The 18,810-nt window shown below is 45.9% G+C and overlaps 5 protein-coding genes across 8 annotated transcripts; 2 read left to right on the top strand and 3 right to left on the bottom strand.

Moving 5' to 3' along the window:
• Positions 1-944: 944 nt before the first annotated feature.
• On the bottom strand, positions 945-5,767 carry LOC9632807. 2 transcript variants are annotated; one of them, XM_002967535.2, is made up of 12 exons: positions 5,727-5,767; positions 5,337-5,634; positions 3,309-5,269; positions 2,544-3,242; positions 2,417-2,497; positions 2,202-2,354; positions 1,989-2,152; positions 1,788-1,935; positions 1,604-1,726; positions 1,449-1,536; positions 1,154-1,395; positions 945-1,072 (listed from the first exon to the last, which is right to left on the bottom strand). In XM_002967535.2, exons 2-11 carry the CDS (start codon positions 5,608-5,610, stop codon positions 1,226-1,228), a joined length of 3,861 nt encoding a protein of 1,286 aa, XP_002967581.2. In that variant the 5' UTR covers positions 5,611-5,634; positions 5,727-5,767; the 3' UTR covers positions 945-1,072; positions 1,154-1,225. The 2 variants fall into 2 exon arrangements, with proteins under 2 accessions (XP_002967581.2, XP_024528642.1); XM_024672874.1 differs by lacking the exons at positions 945-1,072; positions 1,154-1,395; positions 1,449-1,536; positions 1,604-1,726 and having other exon boundaries at positions 1,818-1,942.
• Positions 5,768-5,796: 29 nt separating this feature from the next.
• On the bottom strand, positions 5,797-11,108 carry LOC9632805 (protein TPR2). 3 transcript variants are annotated; one of them, XM_024672877.1, is made up of 25 exons: positions 10,686-11,108; positions 10,397-10,576; positions 10,207-10,320; positions 9,994-10,152; positions 9,768-9,945; positions 9,583-9,706; positions 9,422-9,528; positions 9,232-9,367; positions 9,063-9,172; positions 8,942-9,011; positions 8,815-8,888; positions 8,667-8,762; positions 8,516-8,611; positions 8,334-8,461; positions 8,052-8,286; positions 7,853-7,990; positions 7,720-7,800; positions 7,526-7,669; positions 7,367-7,477; positions 7,136-7,315; positions 6,956-7,084; positions 6,791-6,886; positions 6,548-6,736; positions 6,310-6,482; positions 5,797-6,242 (listed from the first exon to the last, which is right to left on the bottom strand). In XM_024672877.1, exons 1-25 carry the CDS (start codon positions 10,763-10,765, stop codon positions 6,020-6,022), a joined length of 3,351 nt encoding a protein of 1,116 aa, XP_024528645.1. In that variant the 5' UTR covers positions 10,766-11,108; the 3' UTR covers positions 5,797-6,019. The 3 variants fall into 3 exon arrangements, with proteins under 3 accessions (XP_024528645.1, XP_024528643.1, XP_024528644.1); XM_024672875.1 differs by having other exon boundaries at positions 9,994-10,320; XM_024672876.1 differs by having other exon boundaries at positions 8,942-9,172.
• A 1,616-nt stretch (positions 11,109-12,724) lies between these two features.
• On the bottom strand, positions 12,725-14,562 carry LOC9632804 (calcium uniporter protein 6, mitochondrial). The gene is made up of 2 exons (XM_002967532.2): positions 13,948-14,562; positions 12,725-13,355 (listed from the first exon to the last, which is right to left on the bottom strand). The coding sequence occupies exons 1-2, from the start codon at positions 14,356-14,358 to the stop codon at positions 12,894-12,896; spliced, it is 873 nt and encodes a 290-aa protein (XP_002967578.2). The 5' UTR covers positions 14,359-14,562; the 3' UTR covers positions 12,725-12,893.
• A 1,905-nt stretch (positions 14,563-16,467) lies between these two features.
• LOC9630865 (DNA-directed RNA polymerase II subunit 4) lies at positions 16,468-17,369 on the top strand. Its single transcript, XM_002967789.2, has 6 exons — positions 16,468-16,556; positions 16,679-16,787; positions 16,844-16,921; positions 17,007-17,040; positions 17,099-17,167; positions 17,222-17,369. The coding sequence occupies exons 1-6, from the start codon at positions 16,511-16,513 to the stop codon at positions 17,294-17,296; spliced, it is 411 nt and encodes a 136-aa protein (XP_002967835.1). The 5' UTR covers positions 16,468-16,510; the 3' UTR covers positions 17,297-17,369.
• LOC9632803 (nuclear transport factor 2B) lies at positions 17,367-18,085 on the top strand. The gene is made up of 2 exons (XM_002967788.1): positions 17,367-17,710; positions 17,855-18,085. The coding sequence occupies exons 1-2, from the start codon at positions 17,414-17,416 to the stop codon at positions 17,927-17,929; spliced, it is 372 nt and encodes a 123-aa protein (XP_002967834.1). The 5' UTR covers positions 17,367-17,413; the 3' UTR covers positions 17,930-18,085.
• Positions 18,086-18,810: the final 725 nt, after the last annotated feature.

Below are 18,810 nucleotides of genomic sequence, written 5' to 3'. Positions count from 1 at the left end.
TTGCATCACCAGCAAGCAGGGGCTAGATTGTTCAATCTCAGTCTCCATGTGTAAAGCCATGTGCAGCTGCAGCTGCTGGCCACCTTCACTTCAGAAATGTTGACCCACCAAATCTTTCACTTCTTGAATTCTTCCATCCATCAACCTGCAACTCCTTCTTTGCAAAGCCCAGCAGCATCAAATGCCTATTGCACCACTAGTACCAAACATTGGCATGGAACCAAGAGAAAGCACACACACACAGCAAGAATTGCCAGCTCAACTACTAGAAGCTGGGCAAGCACCACTCACTTTTCTGTCTGCCTTGCCATTGACATACATTCCACTTTAAATAAAATAGAGTGCATGGAGCAGGACAAAGCCATGTAGATTGGTAAGTGTCAAAGCCTGACAGTTAAGTAGACATGTTTCACACAAGACACAACACAGGAGGCACGCTCCATCAGAATAGCTTAGGGCCCAGTATCAGCAACCTTGAATAAAAAAAAAAACAAAAAAAAAAACGAAAAAATAAATAAATATAAGAAATGAAGTGTTATTCCTCGTATTTGGCGTTTCGCATTTGGCACTTGGCAGCTTTGCTTCCAAGCCAAAGCATTTTAAAAAAATATACTAGAAATTTAAAGAAAAAGGTAACGAAGACGTTTGGATCCAATCAACCCTGTGATCGTCTTTGTCTGTCAGCCCTGTCTGTCCCTCGGTGCGCTTTGTCAACAAACTAGCCAGCTTGGTCTTCTTCTTCTTCGTCTTCTTCTCCTTTGTGTTTTCTTTCTTTTCTCCTCGACAGTCATTGTTCTTCCTGATGGTGTGCTAGATTTGATTTGATTGATCGATTTGCTGCTTTGCTTCCAGCCGGCCATCACCAAAGAAAAGCGCAAACCAGCCTCTCTAGCTAGCTTCCCTTTCTCTTTTGCCAAAAGTCATTCTCTCCTAGTAGACAAAGAGGCGAGCATTAGAAATATATATACATCTATATACAAACCAATGGACGTAGAGAAAGGCTAGCATATACAAGGCATATCCAAAAATAAAAAACAAAAAAGAAAAAATGAATCGGTGGTCGCTCTTTTCTCTGTAAAAACAAAGAAACAGAAAACACACAAACGTAATAAGAGATTTGCCATATAAACACCACAAACCAACTTGTGCTCACCTGTCACAGTTGAATAAAACTGTAACACACGGCTTCTTTAACAGCTCTCTTTCTTTTCCTACGTGTTCTTCGTCAAGATCGGGGTTGTAGCGACGAACTCATCGACCTGAGCTCGCTGGCAATCTCGGCAAACGATGGCCTCGCCGAGGGATCGGCGTCCCAGCACCGTTCCATCAGAGACCTCCACGCTGGCTCACACCAATTTGGAATCGGTGGACGAAGCGTGTTGCTAACAATGCCACCTGGTTTTGACACGAAAAGCTTCAAGATGAAACGATCTCGAAAAACATCTCACCTATGATCGCTCCGTAGTGCATGTTTGCATAAGGCTCCTCTCCGGTGAGAAGCTCCCACATAACTATCCCGAATGAGAAAACATCCACCTGATATACCAAAACACATCGCCGCTATAAAACCGAAAGAAGAATTCTGGGTGCCGAAGTCACTTACTCTCTCACTGACCATACAGCTCGAGGTGCTCAAGAGCTCAGGAGCCATCCACGGCAAAGTTCCTCGGACGCCACCAGACACCATTGTCTGGCGCTTAACTTTCGACAGTCCCAGATCTCCAACCTGGAAACGTGCACAGTCACTCACTACAAAGTGAAAGAACGAGAGACGAAGATATCATTACCTTGCACACTGGCCGATGTGGATCCCTCATGTTGACCAGCAAATTCTCGCACTTCAGGTCGAAATGAACGATGTTCTTTCCGTGTAGATACTCCATCCCAAAAGCAGCGTCTGTTGCTATCAACAGTCGCTTCCGACGATCAATGGTTCTGAAATCTGGCAAGTTAGCCGATACAGTCCATCCTCTTTTGAGTTCACGTACCTGTCTTTCTTCTGAAGCACTTGCTTCAACGATCCATTTACCATATACTCTGTGACGGTTGCCAGCGTTCCGCCAGGGCCGTCGGGAACCACGCCGTAGAAAGCCACAACATTCGGATGGTGGAGCTTACTCAGCGTGCCCGCCTCTCTCCAGAAATCAAGTATCTGGAAAAAGGTTGTTCAGTTTGGAACGTATTAATGGGAGGATACATACCAGACGATCTCGTTCCACCGGCCTTCCTTCGAAGCAGCTGGCTTTTATACGCTTAATCGCGACATCTGTTCCCCTCCACTTTCCATGGTAGACTGTACCATATGTTCCAGATCCGAGCTCTCGGATTTCCTCGAGATCGGAGTTTTTTATTATCTAATCATAACATCAAAAGCATGTTAGCCGAGTCAACGACAAGAAGACATAAACAAAATTACCTGCAAGCCACGAGATTTCGCTTCCTGTTCCGCAGCTAACGAGATATCACCTGGAGGAGGAGAGTCATGGCTGCCTTCAGCCTGAAAAGACAAGTTAGCAAAAGAGGATATAAAAACAAGAGACCACCTTATCATGAGCTTCAACGCTAGTATGCTCTCTACATGCCTCGTTTTCGGTAATAGGCTCCTCGTCACGGCAAAGAACTTTGTCCCAGTTCTGCACAGTCAACGTTGGTTGTGGCACCAGATCCAATTCCTGGACAGGTTCAATCTCCTTCTGGACTGGAAAATTTGACGACGTTGCCGGAAACTCGTAGTTGGACCTCAACACTGACGAAACCATGTCTTCCGCCAGATGACCAGTTTCCGACATCATGTGAGAAAGCTTGCGGGATGCGTCGTCATCAATTTCACTCTTCACAGCACTTGCTTCAAGGTCCCCAGCCCCAATGCTCCGATTCCACTGAGATATGGTATCGAAAATGGGAAGACTAACAGAAGGAGCACAACTGTAAGCTGCGGATGCCTGCTGACTCTGAGCTGCTGAACCAACCTGGCTGACTAGACCTGTAAGATTATTATTGCTGGAAGGCCTAGCGATGTTTACTCTCGCGCTAGAGCCCGCATCAGTGAGAAGATCCGGTGTCTCGTCTTCGGTCATCCATCTGCTGCCAAATCCTGTCTCGGAGGTATTTATCCCTGACGTCGATGACCGGTTCAATGGCTGGGAGTCCATAAATTTTGGAGGAACCTGACTAGAGGGCCCAATGCCACTTCCGTGCACCACAAAAGGCAGCGAGTTCGTAACAGCTTGGCGGGGCTCAGGCTGCAGGAAAAAGGAAATATATAAATGTAAGCTTCAAAAGAGAAGAACACGAGGCGAGTGGTTTACCTCGATGAGTGGTTTTTGATTCCTAAGCCCCGAGTCTTCTGCTTCCAAGTTTCTCTCTACCTCTGGTTGATGGCCATGAAGCGAAAGTTGCTCCATTTGCACCAGATGGTCTTGGTAATCAAATCTGGGATTCAAGTGCGGAGATGTTTTAACTTGGCGCCTTGGCTCGCCACCTCTTTGACCATTGTCCGGATAATAGAAAGAATTTTCCTGATATCCTGGACCGTATAGGCCCATAGCTTGCCTGGGCAGCATCTCTGGTCCTTGCTTCTTGTCGAACATAAGAGCCATAGCCACTTGATCCGATGGAAACCGCTCATGATGATGTAGAAACGGCAACGGTTCATCAAGGTGATGATCACGATAGCGAGGTGGCGACGATGAAAGCCTGTAACTCCGACCAGATTCTTCGTGTGTATGAGGCCTCCTTCCATATTGATGGTCGACGGGATTTCCAGGATACGGCCTATGCACACTCAACTGCGGATGGAGTCTGCCATCACGGTACGCTAGTCGAGGTGAAGATGGCGACGATCCAATCTGATATGGAGCTGAGTGAGCTCCCATCCCGCCACCATCCCCGTGATTAGAGTTTCTCTGGTACATATGACCAGGACAATAGTCCTCGTGCTGGATAAAGTCGTGGCCTTGATAATCGTCCGGAAGCTGGTGGCGGTGGTATGCTTCAGCTCTGTACACGGGATCCTTGAGATACATCACCGGCTGCGCTTGTTGGTGCTGAAGCATATGTGGGAATCCACTGTCGGAGTGCTGAAACTCTGGCCTCCTGTAATCCTGGTTGCTATCGAGAGGGTGTTGACGATGTGGCTGCGGCGGCTGCACGACGAACCTTGGCCTCGGCTCCATAAAAAGGTCGTGAGGTAGCAAGTCCTGCTGCTGCTGCTGCTGCTGGCTATCATCAAGTTGCTGCTCCTGAAGCCTTGAAAGCTTCCCATGAGAGCCAACCCGAGGCATCTTCGTCTCGTGAGGATAGCCACGTAGAATCCGGTCATGATCATGCGTCACCTCCGCTCGAGAATTTGGATAGTAGTGATCCAAGTCGAAGTGGCCTACGTCCGTGTTTAAGTTCCCAAAGTGCTGCTGCTGGCTATCATCAAGTTGCTGCTCCTGAAGCCTTGAAAGCTTCCCATGAGAGCCAACCCGAGGCATCTTCGTCTCGTGAGGATAGCCACGTAGAATCCGGTCATGATCATGCGTCACCTCCGCTCGAGAATTTGGATAGTAGTGATCCAAGTCGAAGTGGCCTACGTCCGTGTTTAAATTCCCAAAGTGCTGCTGCTGTCCTTCCGATGCAAACATCCCGTAAGCATGACCCCCAAGATTCCTGGCATACGGCTGCTGTGGGACTAAAGCTGGCGACGACGACGCCGAGTTAAAGGCCCCCTGTAGCTTCTTAGCGAGTAACTGCTCTTCGAGGGTGGCGTCTAAAGCAACAAGATTCTCAGCGCTAGGACGAGCACTAATGCCACCGCCACTGACCCCACTCTCGGATTTCCTCGACCCCGTTTCCAGCAACCCGTTGACAGCCTCCACGTACCACTGCTCGGACTTTCTCGGGTCCAAAGGATCGATCGAGAGGCTCTCACCATCAGCAACCGAGAAGAGAAACACCCTGAGCCGCTGCAAGCCATCGTTGTCCTCGAGCCGGTCATACTCCTCCATCATGTTTTGCAAGTCCTCGTCGGTAGAGACCGATATCAATGCGTCCAGATCCTCGTTGGGCAACTGGTACTTAAGTGACAGATCCTCCCCGTAGTGCTTCTTCATCTTGAGCATGAGCTCCGCGTAGCTCACGTCCCTCTTGAGGCTCACAATTCGCGTCTCGCCACCAACGTACCGGAGCTTTCCATCGGATGGACGTGGAAGAATTCGCCCACCAAAGCTACACATGAGCTTCACGCGTGGGGGCGAGGCCTCTTCTCTCGATCGATTCTGGCCGCCTGGAAGAACGAAGCGAGGGATAAGCGAGAGAAAAAATTTCGCCATCCAGTATCGAGATATTTATACCTGAGTCGTAATCCAGGCGTCCCATGGCCGGGGATCCAATCATTCCCTGGTCCGTCCCGGATTCATCGTCCTCAATTGGGGGCAAGCTGTCGATCGAGGACAGAGATCCGCCATCGGGGAAGCACTGCCATGTCTGCACGGATCTCCCGCTGTGAAATCCCTCCTCGATATTGGGGCCGAGCTTGTGCTGCTGCTCCATTCCAGCTGAAATCGCAGAAATTCCAGTGCCGCGCCGGTAATTTCCAAGGACATTATCATCGGACACAAGCATCATCGGTCGAGGATGGATCTTCTCATGCTGGAAGCACACAACACAAGCATTGGATCATCGCCGGGGCCGCGCGAGAGAGGAAAGAGATCGCGAGATCCGGGGAGGAGAGAGCGACATACCTTTGGAATTGGCAAAAAACCCTAGTCAAATTCAAGAGCCCTAATGCACTCACTCCACTTGTAAAAAAAGTGCCGCATATAAGAAATATATTCGAGTGGATATGCAAAAAGCATATTCACCGTACAATCTTAGCGTGGACACGTGGAAAAATATAAACCGACACATAGCCAACATCTGGCTATAAACAAAATGTACTCTCGTCTTGTTTGTTCTTCCATTCTTTCGACGTCCCACTTTCCTGGAGAAGTTCTAGATCGCCTTCTCAGTTCTTCCTAGAAATCCTTTCTTTGTGCTATGACGCTCTGGCACCCGATTGCTCTGCGTTTTGATCCGCTGGTGGTGGAACGCCAGTAGCACCCGACGCTGCTGCTCCATTGTCTGTGACTGGAATCGGCCCCCACTTACCGTCGGGTTCCAATGGTTCCACAACGAGAACTCCTCCGTCACTTAGTCCCAGAGCGAATTGATACTTCTCGGTTGGATGAGCGGAGATTGCTAGAGGGTACACCGAAGTCCTGTCACGGAAAGAGAGATTATTGTCTTGGCTCACGGAAACAAAGAGAGGTGTAAAAGATTTTGTACCCGCTAGCTCCAGGAGGAAGATAAGTTGATGGTGCTAGACGGCACCTTGGCCGTAAACCATCCGTCTCAAACACTCCCACGGAGCCATCGATGAAAGCGGCATAAACGAGCTCGCTGTCGCATGAAAATGTAGCACTCGAAACGGAAGCAGGGAAGGGGTCCCGAAGATACCACTGGAAAGAAACAATGTCATGAATAGCTTGTTCATGGATCAAAACATGAAAAAATAAATACTTGCCTGATGGATTGATTCCAGCTTAGTAGCGTCGTATATTGCAAGCTGAGTCTCGTGCACAATCAACAGCCGCGTCTGATCAACGTCGAACTGTACCCTCGTGTCACCAGTGGGAGTTGCATCTTTCCCAGGCGGCATTTGAATAAACTTGGACTTTCTTTTATCCCATGCATCGGTTCCCCAAACACAGAGCTGGAAAACAAGAGATTGTGAGAACAAATTTTATCTTTCCAGGGCAGTTGGTACCTGTCCGTCAGCCCCAGACGAAACAAGAATATTAAGATTATTGGAAAACGCAAGTCCCGTTATTCTCTTGGAATGCCCTTTTAGTTTGGTTTTCACCTGAAAGCGAGCGCAATGTTACAATGAAATGCTAATCAATAAACCATGACGCAAATCGGTTTTCCATACCTCATCGACACGAACGTTGTATATATGGATAACCGAATCCTCCATACCGATAGCAATAAAATTATTATCCTGAGGATGAAAAGCGAGGAATGTTGCTGCTGGCGGAGGCGGCATGAATTGTGTCATAATCTGTTTCGACAATGGTTTCATCACTGGAGAAAGAGCAACAAATCGGCATACCTTAAACGTCATCATGTTGAAAAGCAGAACTTTTCCACCCGAGGCAGACATCACATATGAATCATTTTTAGACAAGGCGATGCACGGAACAGCTTCTTCTGGATCAGTTTCGCCCACATCATTTGTCATAAAGCCCGCACTCTGAGGTTGCCATAGCTGGGGAGCAAAATTAGCAGTTGCCTGCATCAACAGATAAACGTTATTACTGCAACACTAGCAACAGTAATTTACCTTCCCAGCCACATTCCAGTCGTTCTTTTGCCATTTCCACAATTTATGAATGGCGTTTGATCCAAGTGCAAGAAGTGCATTTCCGGCGTTAGTGTAAATTAGTCTCAACACCTGTAAATCCTTCCTAGTTACCCAGTTTATGCAAAGACAAAAACGTACCTTGCTCGCAGCCATTTGATCCCCTAACCTTATTGAACGGCAATGGGCTTGCTCAGTTAAATCAGCTAGTTTCCAATTCTTTTTGTCAATTCCTTCGTCTGCACGCGGTTTTACTTCGACAGCACGACTATTTTCAGCGCCATTCTGTTAAAAACACGAGTTAACGCACGGCAAACATCCAGACAGTTATGTACCGGTACTGCAGCTGGAACTCTATCTACAGCGACTACTGGAGCAGTTACTCCACTTACTGCTGCAAGCGTGTTAACCGCAGGCTGAAAAAAGAAAAGTTAGAACACAGTAAAGAAATATGTCAGAAAGCCATACCTTCACCTCATTTACTTTCTCAATCGCCCTATTCAAAAGCCGTAAACCGTCGTTGTTAGCTAGAATTCTGATGGAGTTGTCTTGAGTGGTTACAGCCAGCAATGTTCCTTCTTTGTTAAACCGTAAACGAGGGCTTGGCTGTGGAGAAAGAATAAGGAAGAATTTAGCTGATAGCAAAACGATCTATTGAAGAACTTACCGGAAGACCACTGTCGGCATCTATCGTCGTCAAAAGATTAATATTATCCATATCCCATATTTTGATGGAGAAGTCGTCTCCAGCAGCCAAAAACCGATTCCGTGTAGTATCAAACTGAATCACATTGATGGAGCGTTTCCGAAAACCATTGTAGGTGTTTTTAATTGCACCTTCACTTTCATTCCACTCCACAAGAAAAGACTCACCATCCTTGCTTGTTCCACAAGAAAACAATCTGGAAAAACAAAGGATGTGATGGAAATACCAAAGGTTGAAGCAAACCTTGTTCCATCCGCACTGTAAGCCATTGTTGTGCACCAGCGACCAGGAGCATCATAATCTACTCGAGAACCGAGATTATCGTAAAGCCAAGCTTTGATTTTCCCATCAAGTGCGGTGGAAAATATAAACTGCAGAGCAATAACCATAAACCCATAATAAAGAAAACGGCAATGGACACAGACCTGTATGCTTTCTTTATGATGTGGACATACAGAATACACTGCTGCCTCATGACCTTCAAATACATAAATCTTGCGAGCGGTCATGGCTTCCCAAACCTACACGTGAAAACCGATATAAGAATGCATAACAAAAATCGATAGCAGAGGTAACCTTTATGGTCTTATCGTCTCCACAAGTAATAACACAGAGTTGCTTGTTGGGATGAGAAAATGCAAGGTCGTTGACTCCACCAACATGAGCATCGATCTGTGATTTACATGTTAATCCAAGCGCAAATGATTGAGTTTACAGTCGGTACCTCGTGAAGTTGCCTAAGCTCAGATGTTCCATTGTACATATAAAGATGAATAATAAATTTGGAGAAAGCCACACCTACAAAGGAAGGCATGAGCATTTATATGAATAAAAACTGGGAAGTTACTTACCGATAAGAGCTCCATCTGGACTCCAAACCACCCTGTGAACAAGAACAGCTGGGTCCTTCACAAATGCCGTCTGCAAAGGTGCTATGTCATGACACGGAAAAGAAAAAGAACCAAATTCTACCTGCATCGTAACAGAACATGCAGAAATATCCCACACTTTGAAAGTCCGATATGCCAATTTCTCTCGCGATGCTACCTCCCAGATGCTAATTTCGCCAATATTTGTACCCACTACAAGAAACAAGGGAAAACAAAACGTAAACAGAAAGACAAAATGCAAAATAACTCACCAAGCAATACGGTTTGATGCATTGGATGAAAGTCCATGCTAGTCACGGACGACGTCTGGTTTAAAGTTCTAGCATGTGTCTTTGGAAGATCGTCCAAAGTAGCGTTGCGTTGATGACTTGCTCCAGCATAGTTCACCTGCACAGAAAACATAATTATCAAATAATGAGAAAAGAGACCTGGTGATCACACCTCGTCTGCCTGAGGACGCGGGCGTTTAAGAATGTGTTCCGAATCTGCCGACTGATAGTCAATGGTCGAATTTGCCGGGGGTGTTCTGGGACGCTTCAAAAGAGCAGCTGCAATTGATACAGAGATCAAACAATATGATAACGGAATGTCCACTTACATACCTGGATTTGGCGGACCAGGTAGCGCCTGGCCAGGAGCTACTGCTGCGTGAGGGGCTGCGGAATTTGCATTTCCCATCCAACCGGCTAGCGCACTTGCAGGAGGACCAGCAGATGGTTGAAAAGGCTGAAAAGAAAAAGAAAAAACTTAACGAAATTCCCTTCTCAATGGAACACAAGCCTCTTACCCCGTGTGCTCCAAGTGGAGGGAAGGCCGCAGTTTTCTGCATCGCTCCAACTAGAGGATTGTTGGCAGGCGGAGGCGCACGCGCTCCGTTCGGAGGACCACAACTGTGGTCGATAAATAAAGTTTTGATGTCGGGATTGGGCCGAGGATTTTTACATAATTGATGTTGCCAATTCAGACTGCAGCAGCACATTTAGAAGGGATAAATGAACCAAAAAAGTGCCAACCTCTGGTTGATAAGGGTGCGAAGCCGTGATGCCTTCAATGATGGAAATTGATGTTTTTCTCTAAATAGAGGATTCGCTTCGATGAGTTTTTTAAGTTCGATAAGCATTATATTTCTTGCGGATTTCGTATCTCCATACTTCGACAGTTGGTCATTTTCTCTGTGAACCAGCGGGTTAGACAAGAGAAAAGTAGAGAGTACTGGCATTACGAACCTAAAGTTGTCGAGAGTAAGAAGCTGTGTAATCTCTTTGTATAAGTCCTCATTGAATGACGCAAACACCTTGAGGTCCTTGACGAGAATCTCAACGGCTTTCGCTCTTTCTTGCCTGACGCCAGAGAGAGAGGTAACAAACCCGTTAGATATCAGCGAAGAAACGAATCAATACCAAACAAACTCCTTACTTGTCCAGTGCTTCCAAATACTTTTGCTTGCGAATTTCGAAAAAGATCTTCATTGAATAGCGATTGTCATCTACCTTGGTAAAGCCCGACAAGTAACGCTCCACTTCATCCCATTCGCCGTTCTGAACTTGGTCCTCGAAATACTTCATGTTGAAAAAAAATCCCGACTCTTGCTCTAGCCTGACCACCACAGCACGCAAATGATGTCAACACAAGTACGTGTACGAAATTTATCTCATTTTTTTCTTTCCTATTTATCTCTCCTTTTTTGTCTTTTTTTTTTACTTACTTGTGAACAGTCTCCTTGAACTTCTCCTCGTCGAGGAACTGGAGGATGAGGAACACAAGCTCCCTACTGAGCGACGACATATCTTTTTGTATGTCACACACCACAGCCGCTATAAGAGCAAGAAAACCCCTTTCCTTCCCTTTCTTCCGCCGCCTCCCCTGTATCCCCTAATCCATGCTAAAATCTCACCCGGGAGCCGAGCACCGCCGCCTCATCGCGCCTTCATGCACTGCTCAGCAATGGCGGCGCCCTGGATCTAAGCCCCGAAAATCTCCGAATGCCACCGAGCCCGAGGATCTGGCGCCGGCGATTGGAGACGCGCCGTGCGCTACCGCCGTGATGCGCCGCGCCCTGGAATGGGGAAAACCTAAGCGCGATTTCAACGCGAAGGAGGAGGACAAGCACAAAGACAAAGGCACTCTCAGACTGGCTGGAAGAGACCATATAAACGAAAGATAAAAAAAATTATACGTGGGTGCGCTTATCACACAAACACGAACTGGGCTGGCGGCAGAGAGGAGAGAGAAAAAAGACAGAAAAGAAAAAAACAAACATGGACAAAAATGTGTGGTTGCTCGAAAATTCCGCGGATTATAAAATTTTAGATGCAAATTCGAGGCTTTAAAATGGCTCTTTTCTTCTTAAATTTATTTCGGGGAGTTCCATTTTCAGCCATAAGGTAACTGATATGTCGGTTGCCTTATCGGATGATAGGCTATCGAGAACTTAAACTGAAATTCCCACTAGAGGCTAATCTGGTACTAAGCATTCTCCAATCTGACAGTGACGACGAATAAGAAATCTCGGCCGTTGATGTCACCAATCGCATCCGTCCATTCACTGACTTATCTTTTGATAGCGTATCAGCTGATAAGCGATCTGTCGAAATAAAGACCCCGATAACCGCCAGCACTTATTGCTTGGGATACGTGAGGTGCTGGCAAGATGTGCAAGTAGTGGCCAGGGTGGTCAGTAATGCCCTGTGGCTCATTTCATCCTTGTGTGTACGGATGCCTTGACTCTCACGGCGACTCTGACCCCTCGTCCTTTTGGGTCGCGGTTTAAAACACACCTCAATGGGTGGAGCACTTACATTTTTTAACCCCACCCACGATTTCTACTTCCGAAAAGAAAATTACTTTTGGTATATCTTGTAAAATATTGTATGGCTAGCGTACGTTAGGACAGGCAGTATTTTGGTGGTATGTGGGGGCACACGGAAAAGAATATCACCGCTACAAGTTATCTGAATGGACCATGTAGTTTGGATTTAACCAGGGTAAGAAACTTCCTTCAATATTATATGGTCTGCTTGTGCCCGTCTAAGACGCATGGACCCTATCTACATAGATGCAATGCATTAGACTCCCTTGTTAAAATGTACGTATTGATCTAGAATGAGATTAACTTATTAGACAACGGTCTACCATGATCTTGACAATTCCGCGGGAAAGCAGTAAAAGCTATCACGAAACCATGTTCTTCATAAATTTACGAGGGCATCTCTGACCAGCGTTAAAGAACGTATAATTTTAAATGGTTTGACAAATTCTTCGAGCTCACACTCTTTACGCTCTCCTAGCGTACGGCACAAGTAAACAATGTAGATCATTCATGAACTCAAGGCTTTGGGCGATTCAATCCCAGCTCCGTACGCGAGCTCTATCGACTTTGATGCAAGAATCCGCGTCATGCATGCCTGGAAATATGTGTTGTGGCAATGGATGCATGCACTGCAAGAATCAAAATAAATAAAAAAACCAAAATTCTATACGGAAAAGCTCATATGAGTCATATGTCTATCTATAAATCAAGGTGGCTCCTCCTGGATCGTTGCAGATCACTCCAAGCATTTCTTACATCATGCCTTGATTTCAGCAATTTCTTCACGTACGACACAAGTAAAATATAGAGATCCTTCATGATCTCGCACAGTCAATCCACTTCCGTTTCGACTTTGATGTAAAAAATGCTCGCTGCCTGAAAAAAACGTGTTGTGACGAGAAACGCATTCACCGCAAAGACCAAAACACAAAAACAAAAAGGAAAAATGGAAGAGAACCTTGTTCTTCATTGCCTTGCCTGGTTTTACCTGTACACACACACCCCCCAAAACTTCTGGATACCACGGTGGTGGATCCGCATTACCACCGTCGAGGTTGGTTAGCTCCCAATGTGAGTACCTCGTTACTCGGCAGTAAGCTGTTCTTAGTCGTCCTCGTCGTGCTCGAAGTGTTTCGCCGGCTTGTTGAGCTTACACGTCGTGATGCACTGCTTCTCCAGAGCTTTGTACTTCTGGTAGTCGAATCCCATTCGTCTCATGAGCCTTCGCCGCCGGCTGGCCAGCAGCGAGTGCATGAGCCCCTGGTAAGTTGGATCGCGGCGGCTGAACAGGAAGTAAGCGTAGCCCGCGATGATAAAGCCCGTTGTCATGAAGAAGGCGATGGGTTCCATCACGTCCCAGGAGAGCTCCCAGAAAGTCAGGCGGACGAAGAGCCCGGTCCCGCCTGTGAGCGCCAGGAGCCCCACCCAGAGGAATTTTCTGACTTGCCTGTCCGCGATCTCGTCAATGGATTCCTTGCGGTCGTGGAGCTCCTCGAATTCCTTCACGCGGGGATCGTCCTCACCGACCAGGCGGAGTGGAAGTGCGCGAGAGACGAGCTCAGCGATCTGTGACGAGGAAAAAGATAGAACGCGCGTCAGAAACGAATATAAGTTTGGCAGTCTTATCAAACATGGTAAGCAAAGATCGATTTGAATTCTACTCACGACCCAAGACAAAGACTGACAACAACCAGCCAACCAACCAAATCAGATTTCGAGCTAGAAAATCGCATGCTTTCAACAAGGGAAAGAAAAACTCAATCCAGGAACAGCCACAAAAGCCATGGCACAGAAAAATAGTTGTGGCCTGGTCTTAATCACGCACAGAAACAGAGTTCCGACACAAGCAAAGACAAGCTTTCAATCCATCAAACAAGCTAGACTAGCGGAGCAAACAACGAAACAATCTTAGAAACAGAAAAGGATACTTAACTCGAGGAAACGAGTAAAGAAGCCTAGCAACGAAAACGATCAACTTTCAGAAACCAAAACTAGCGACCAAACGACCTCGCAAAACAAACAAACCAAAGAAACAAACCTTCTTCTCAGCTCAATCAATCCAAAGAAACACACAGAAGGAAAGGCTCGATGAAAGAAAAACAAAATACCCCAGCACGCAAACCATCGAAAGAAAACAAGGGCAAGGAAAGTAAAATACCTCTTGCGCGTCTAGATAAACTTTGTTGCGAAAGAGAACGATCTCCCCAGCTTCATCCATGGCGAGGACGAGCTTCCTCGCTTCGTCGGAAGAATCGGCCAATCCCATCTCCTTACACAAGCTCGCGAGCTCCGTGTAGTCAATGCAAGGGCACTCCTTGGTGTGGAGCTGCTTCTTGAGAGCCTGGACGTTTACCTGGCGAATCAAGCGCTTGGCCTCCTGGACGGTCATACCCCCTTCTCCTCCAGATTTTTCCACCTCGTCGCAGAAGAATCGAGCTTGCCGGAGAAACCCCCACGAATCGACCGCATTCTTCCTCAAAATCACTCGCGGCGACGCTGGCGCGAGGATTCTCCGCCAGTAGCCGCCGCCACGCCTGCCTAGGGCTTGCGCTAGGGCTCGCGTCGCCATGGAGGAAATGCGCCTTTTCTTTCTCTCACGATCGCATTGGAGCACGCGCCAGGCTATGAGGAGAAAGGATTCGATCGACAAAGCCCCGCGATCGCGATTGCGAGCTCTTCGCTAGCTCCCACGATGGATCAAACACGAAGAAGAGGGAAACAAGGCCGTACCTATGGCGCTGTTCGTACGCTCGTGGACGCTGCATTGGACGCGTCCTAGATTTTCAGCTGAATAGCCCAGCCCTAGAAATACTTTTTGGGCGCCGTCAAGGGCTGCCACGTGGCCATGACGGTGCATGCACGATCTTTGTCAACTTTCAAAATTTGCGAGTGCGTTTTGTGCTTTTACCCCACGCGAAAAGCGAAATTCGTGGGAAAGTTAGCCGTTGCTTATTATTGATAATTTTTTTATTTATCATAGAAATTTTATATATATATACATAGAATTAGTAATTGAATGTTACAGGTAGAAATTTTCAACATTTTAAGCACACCTTGGGTACACGCTTTTGTTTCTTGGGGGCGTGGATCTTATCGGGGAGCTTGGCTTGGAATTCATCCAATATTGATTGATAAGGTCCAAAAATTTTGAGCTTTGGACAATAAGATAGAATCCAACACGAACTCTATCCCAACAAGACAAAGCTTGCTTGTTACACGTTTTTCGTGGCGAACACGATCATGGAACGATCATAGCAATGGATCTTTCTATACTATAATCATTTGGCTTTATACGAAATCAGCATGCTGAACAAGATCGTTCTTTCTCATCTTCAAGTCCTTCACGTCAGGTATTCTGTGCTGGAATCCATCCTTCGACATGAGAATCTATACAACGAAGGTGTTAAAAGACTGTCAATATGAATTTAATCTTACTTTGGCTTCCAAAAACTCGTTCTCCTGAACCTTGGCTTCCGCAGCTAGCACTCGATCTAGAAAAGATAGAAAAATCAGTATACTAGAAGGACGATCTCTATAATCTTGAGAAACTTACAAGTTAGACTTGGGAATTGGTGGTAAATCGGTGAGTCGCTTCGCAGCAGCCAAAGCCGGGCGTGCACAGCGCAATCTGACACAGCTAGCAAATGCGAGAGGAACACTGATCTTGGAGGGCGAGTTATGAAGAGCGATCGAGCCAAAGAACTCCGGGACGAGGCCTCGAGGAGAGATTTGGCCTGGGCGACTGTCAAGGCGCCCCAGCTAAACCCAAAGTTGTCGAGCTCCACCGATCGCAAGCCCTGCCCAATGATTTCTTCGCACTGTGTTGCAGATGGAGCGAAGCGTTGCGTAGCGTTGTAGAGTTCTGTGATCTTATCGCGCGTCACACACAAGTGCTTGTGAGTGGCGATTTTTTGCTGGACTTTTGTGAAAACGGCTGTCCAAGCTTGCCCCTGTGATAGATTATGATGAGAATGTTTTAATTATCATAGGATCACAAGTCTACTTACTTCAGGAAAGATGGAAAAATACGGTGAATGCACCACCTTTGTAAGTACGTCCCACCTTGATCAAAGAATGAATGTCAATATAATCCGGCTTTTGGATCTTTGAGGATTTCTTACAGCAAAGGGCGCTTGACTACCAGTATGATCTCCTCACTCTCCTCAACTGTGATAATTCTGATAATTCCAACATTGATAAATAAGTTTTATACTAGTTTATGTAAACTTACTCTTCTTCATTCGCAGTGTCACCCCTTCTATTACTGCAAAACATGTTGTTAACAAACAAGGAAGAAGATTTCAAAGAAAATTTTACTATAATTCTTCGAGGGCTGTGAAAGCAGGAGTCAAATCATCAAATCCATTAAGACACTGCGAAGAGAGCTCTTGCCCAAAGTTGACGAGCTTTTTTAGTTCTTTGGAGGCTGCCAGTGGCTTCCCTTTGAGATGATTCGAGACGTAGAGAAGGGCCAAGAAATAGTAGAGGTGGGCATCCACAACGAGCGGGCAAAGATTATCCGATAGAATCACGTTGCTGGCGCGGAACGAAGCCTCCGCGTCTAAAACGTCCCTCTTGGCGGCCTCGAGAATTTCCTCGTCCACAAGCCCAAACTCGTACTGCGACTTCACGTAGGAGAGAACTCTTTTTGATACCTCCATTTGTGAGAAAAGGAAATTAGGGCAGGCCATCTTTTATCGAAGGTTTAGGGTTCTTGGGCGATGGCGAACGAGGAGGAGGACGCTAGCGAGCTCAAGCTTGGCGAGGGTATGTGAGCTTTCTAGTTCCTAAGAGTAGGATTAGACCTAGAAAGAAGATGTCGCGGACATTGAAGCGATCGGCGATTCCTTTCCCTAGCGATGGATTGATTCTAAGTTTTTCTTTTGTAGATTTCTTGAAGGAGAAATGCCTGATGAATGCCGAAGTGGCCAAAATCCTCCAGCACAAGTACGACACTGCGAATCAAATGAGCGACGATCCTTCCAGTCAGTTGTCCCAGTAAGTTTTGTGTTCTTCGTGTTCTTGGTTTTCTCCTCACCCCGGGGACTTGGCAGAGTCTTCGAGAAGTCCTTCGCTTATGTGAAGCGCTTCAGCCGCTACAAGAATCCGGAGGCTGTCCAGCAAGTTCGAGAGTAAAAATCTAAACTTTTCTCGTTCCGGTTTTGGAAGAATCACACTGACTTTGCTTTCTTTCTCTTCGTTTTCCCCTCGTTCCAGAGTTTTAAGCAGGAACCAGCTCGCAGAGTTTGAGGTATTCCCTGGAAAGTTTTTTTTCCCTGGTCTCGAATCTCATTCTCTTGCTGCTCCAGGTTTGCGTGCTTGGGAATTTATGCCCAGAGACTGTCGAAGAAGCCACTGCTTTAGTCCCGTCCATAGCTGTAAGAAAAATGGATTTTTTTTCTTTCTTCTGGTTTTATGTTTGATTGTTCCAGAAAAAAGGCCGCTTGGACGACGAAAGAATCGAACAGATGCTCGCGGATCTCGCAAGAATCAAAACATTCGAGTGAAAATAAACTTCTCTATGTGCTCGCAAATCAAAACATTCTCTGTGCAGTATATACGACTTCAAATTCCAGAGAAGGCAGCGTTTAGGGTTTAGGGTTTAGCCCAGAGAGGCGAGCGCGATGGATCCCAATCAGGTTGCCAAGGCGTTCGTGGATCACTACTACTCGCTCTTCGACACGAATCGCCCGGCGCTGGCGGGTCTGTACCAGGATGGATCAATGCTCACGTTTGAGGGCGAGAAGATCCAGGGCGCCGCTAGCATCTCCGCCAAGCTCAATGGATTGCCCTTCCAGCAATGCCAGCACCAAATCTCCACTGTGGATTTCCAGCCCTCGGGCGCCGGCAGTGGCATGCTCGTCTTTGTCAGCGGCAGCCTTAAGCTCCAAGGCGAAGATCATCCTCTCAAGTTTAGCCAGGTTCGTCTTGTCTTTTCTTTCTTTTAACGTTTCTTTGCCGGTTTTCTTCCTTCCATTTCTTCTTTTCTTGTCCTATTTCCGTAGCGCTCTTTGATTTGAACTTTTGAACTGTTTTTTTATTTCTATTTTGATTTTTTATTGCAGTTGTTCCATCTCATCCCGACTCCACAAGGAAGCTTCTACGTTTTCAATGATATTTTCCGCCTGAACTACGGCTAAATTGAGTTAGATCTTCTAGACTTTTCTGGTGTGAGCTCAAAGTTCCTGGTTTTATTTAAGATGTTATTTTTAGAAACTTTTTGAAATTATTATATACTGTAGCTAGACTATAGTTGTGCATTTTTTTCTTTAATATAATTGTGTTTGTTTTTGGAATAGTTTTTAGTTTGTGAACTTTTTCATATAGCTGTAAATCTTTAGTTTATTATTCATGATTATAATTCGTTTAAAATTGGAAGATTTAAAGTTTACTATAATATCTTTCAGAAATATAGAAATATATTTGATATGGTTGGTTTTTGAAATTGTAGTTGAATTTAAAGGTGTAAGCAATAGGATCCAAACATTGGACTATATTTTCCCTTGCAATATCACTGATTGTAGTAAGATTTGAGCTTATAGTGGCAGCAATAGCAATTGAATCAACTATTTCCTCTGTTATCATGGTAGTAATGGAAATTGAAGCTGCTATCATGTTGTTGTTATTAGTAGCAAGTAGATTCTCATCTGTGTTACTTTTGTGGTGTCCACCAAGAAGCATGAGACCAATGGATTATAGTAAGATTTTTTGATGGTTTCTATTTTAGATACATTCATAAAGTCTTCCCTTCTTGGGTGATATACTAATTACTTATCTTAAGCATGCATCTGGGGACACCTACACAATGCACATAGGCATTCTCCATTTACAAACCTTGTATTGTCAAGTATAATATTTCTGGTTTCAGTTCAAGGAGGATGGCCAAAGTGTTTCTTCTTTCTACCATCATCCTTGGCATGTTGCTCTTCATAGCTGATGCATCTTGCAACTCTCAACATATGTGCAAAAACTTTTGCATTCTTGCAAATCATTTCTCTAGCCTACAGATATGGTTCTAGTG

This window comes from Selaginella moellendorffii, unplaced genomic scaffold (genome assembly GCF_000143415.4).
Source record: "Selaginella moellendorffii unplaced genomic scaffold, v1.0 SELMOscaffold_9, whole genome shotgun sequence".
In the NCBI taxonomy this organism is placed as follows: domain Eukaryota; kingdom Viridiplantae; phylum Streptophyta; class Lycopodiopsida; order Selaginellales; family Selaginellaceae; genus Selaginella; species Selaginella moellendorffii.
The sequence above is the reverse complement of the archived record's forward strand: the minus strand, read 5'-3'. Positions and strand labels throughout refer to the sequence as shown.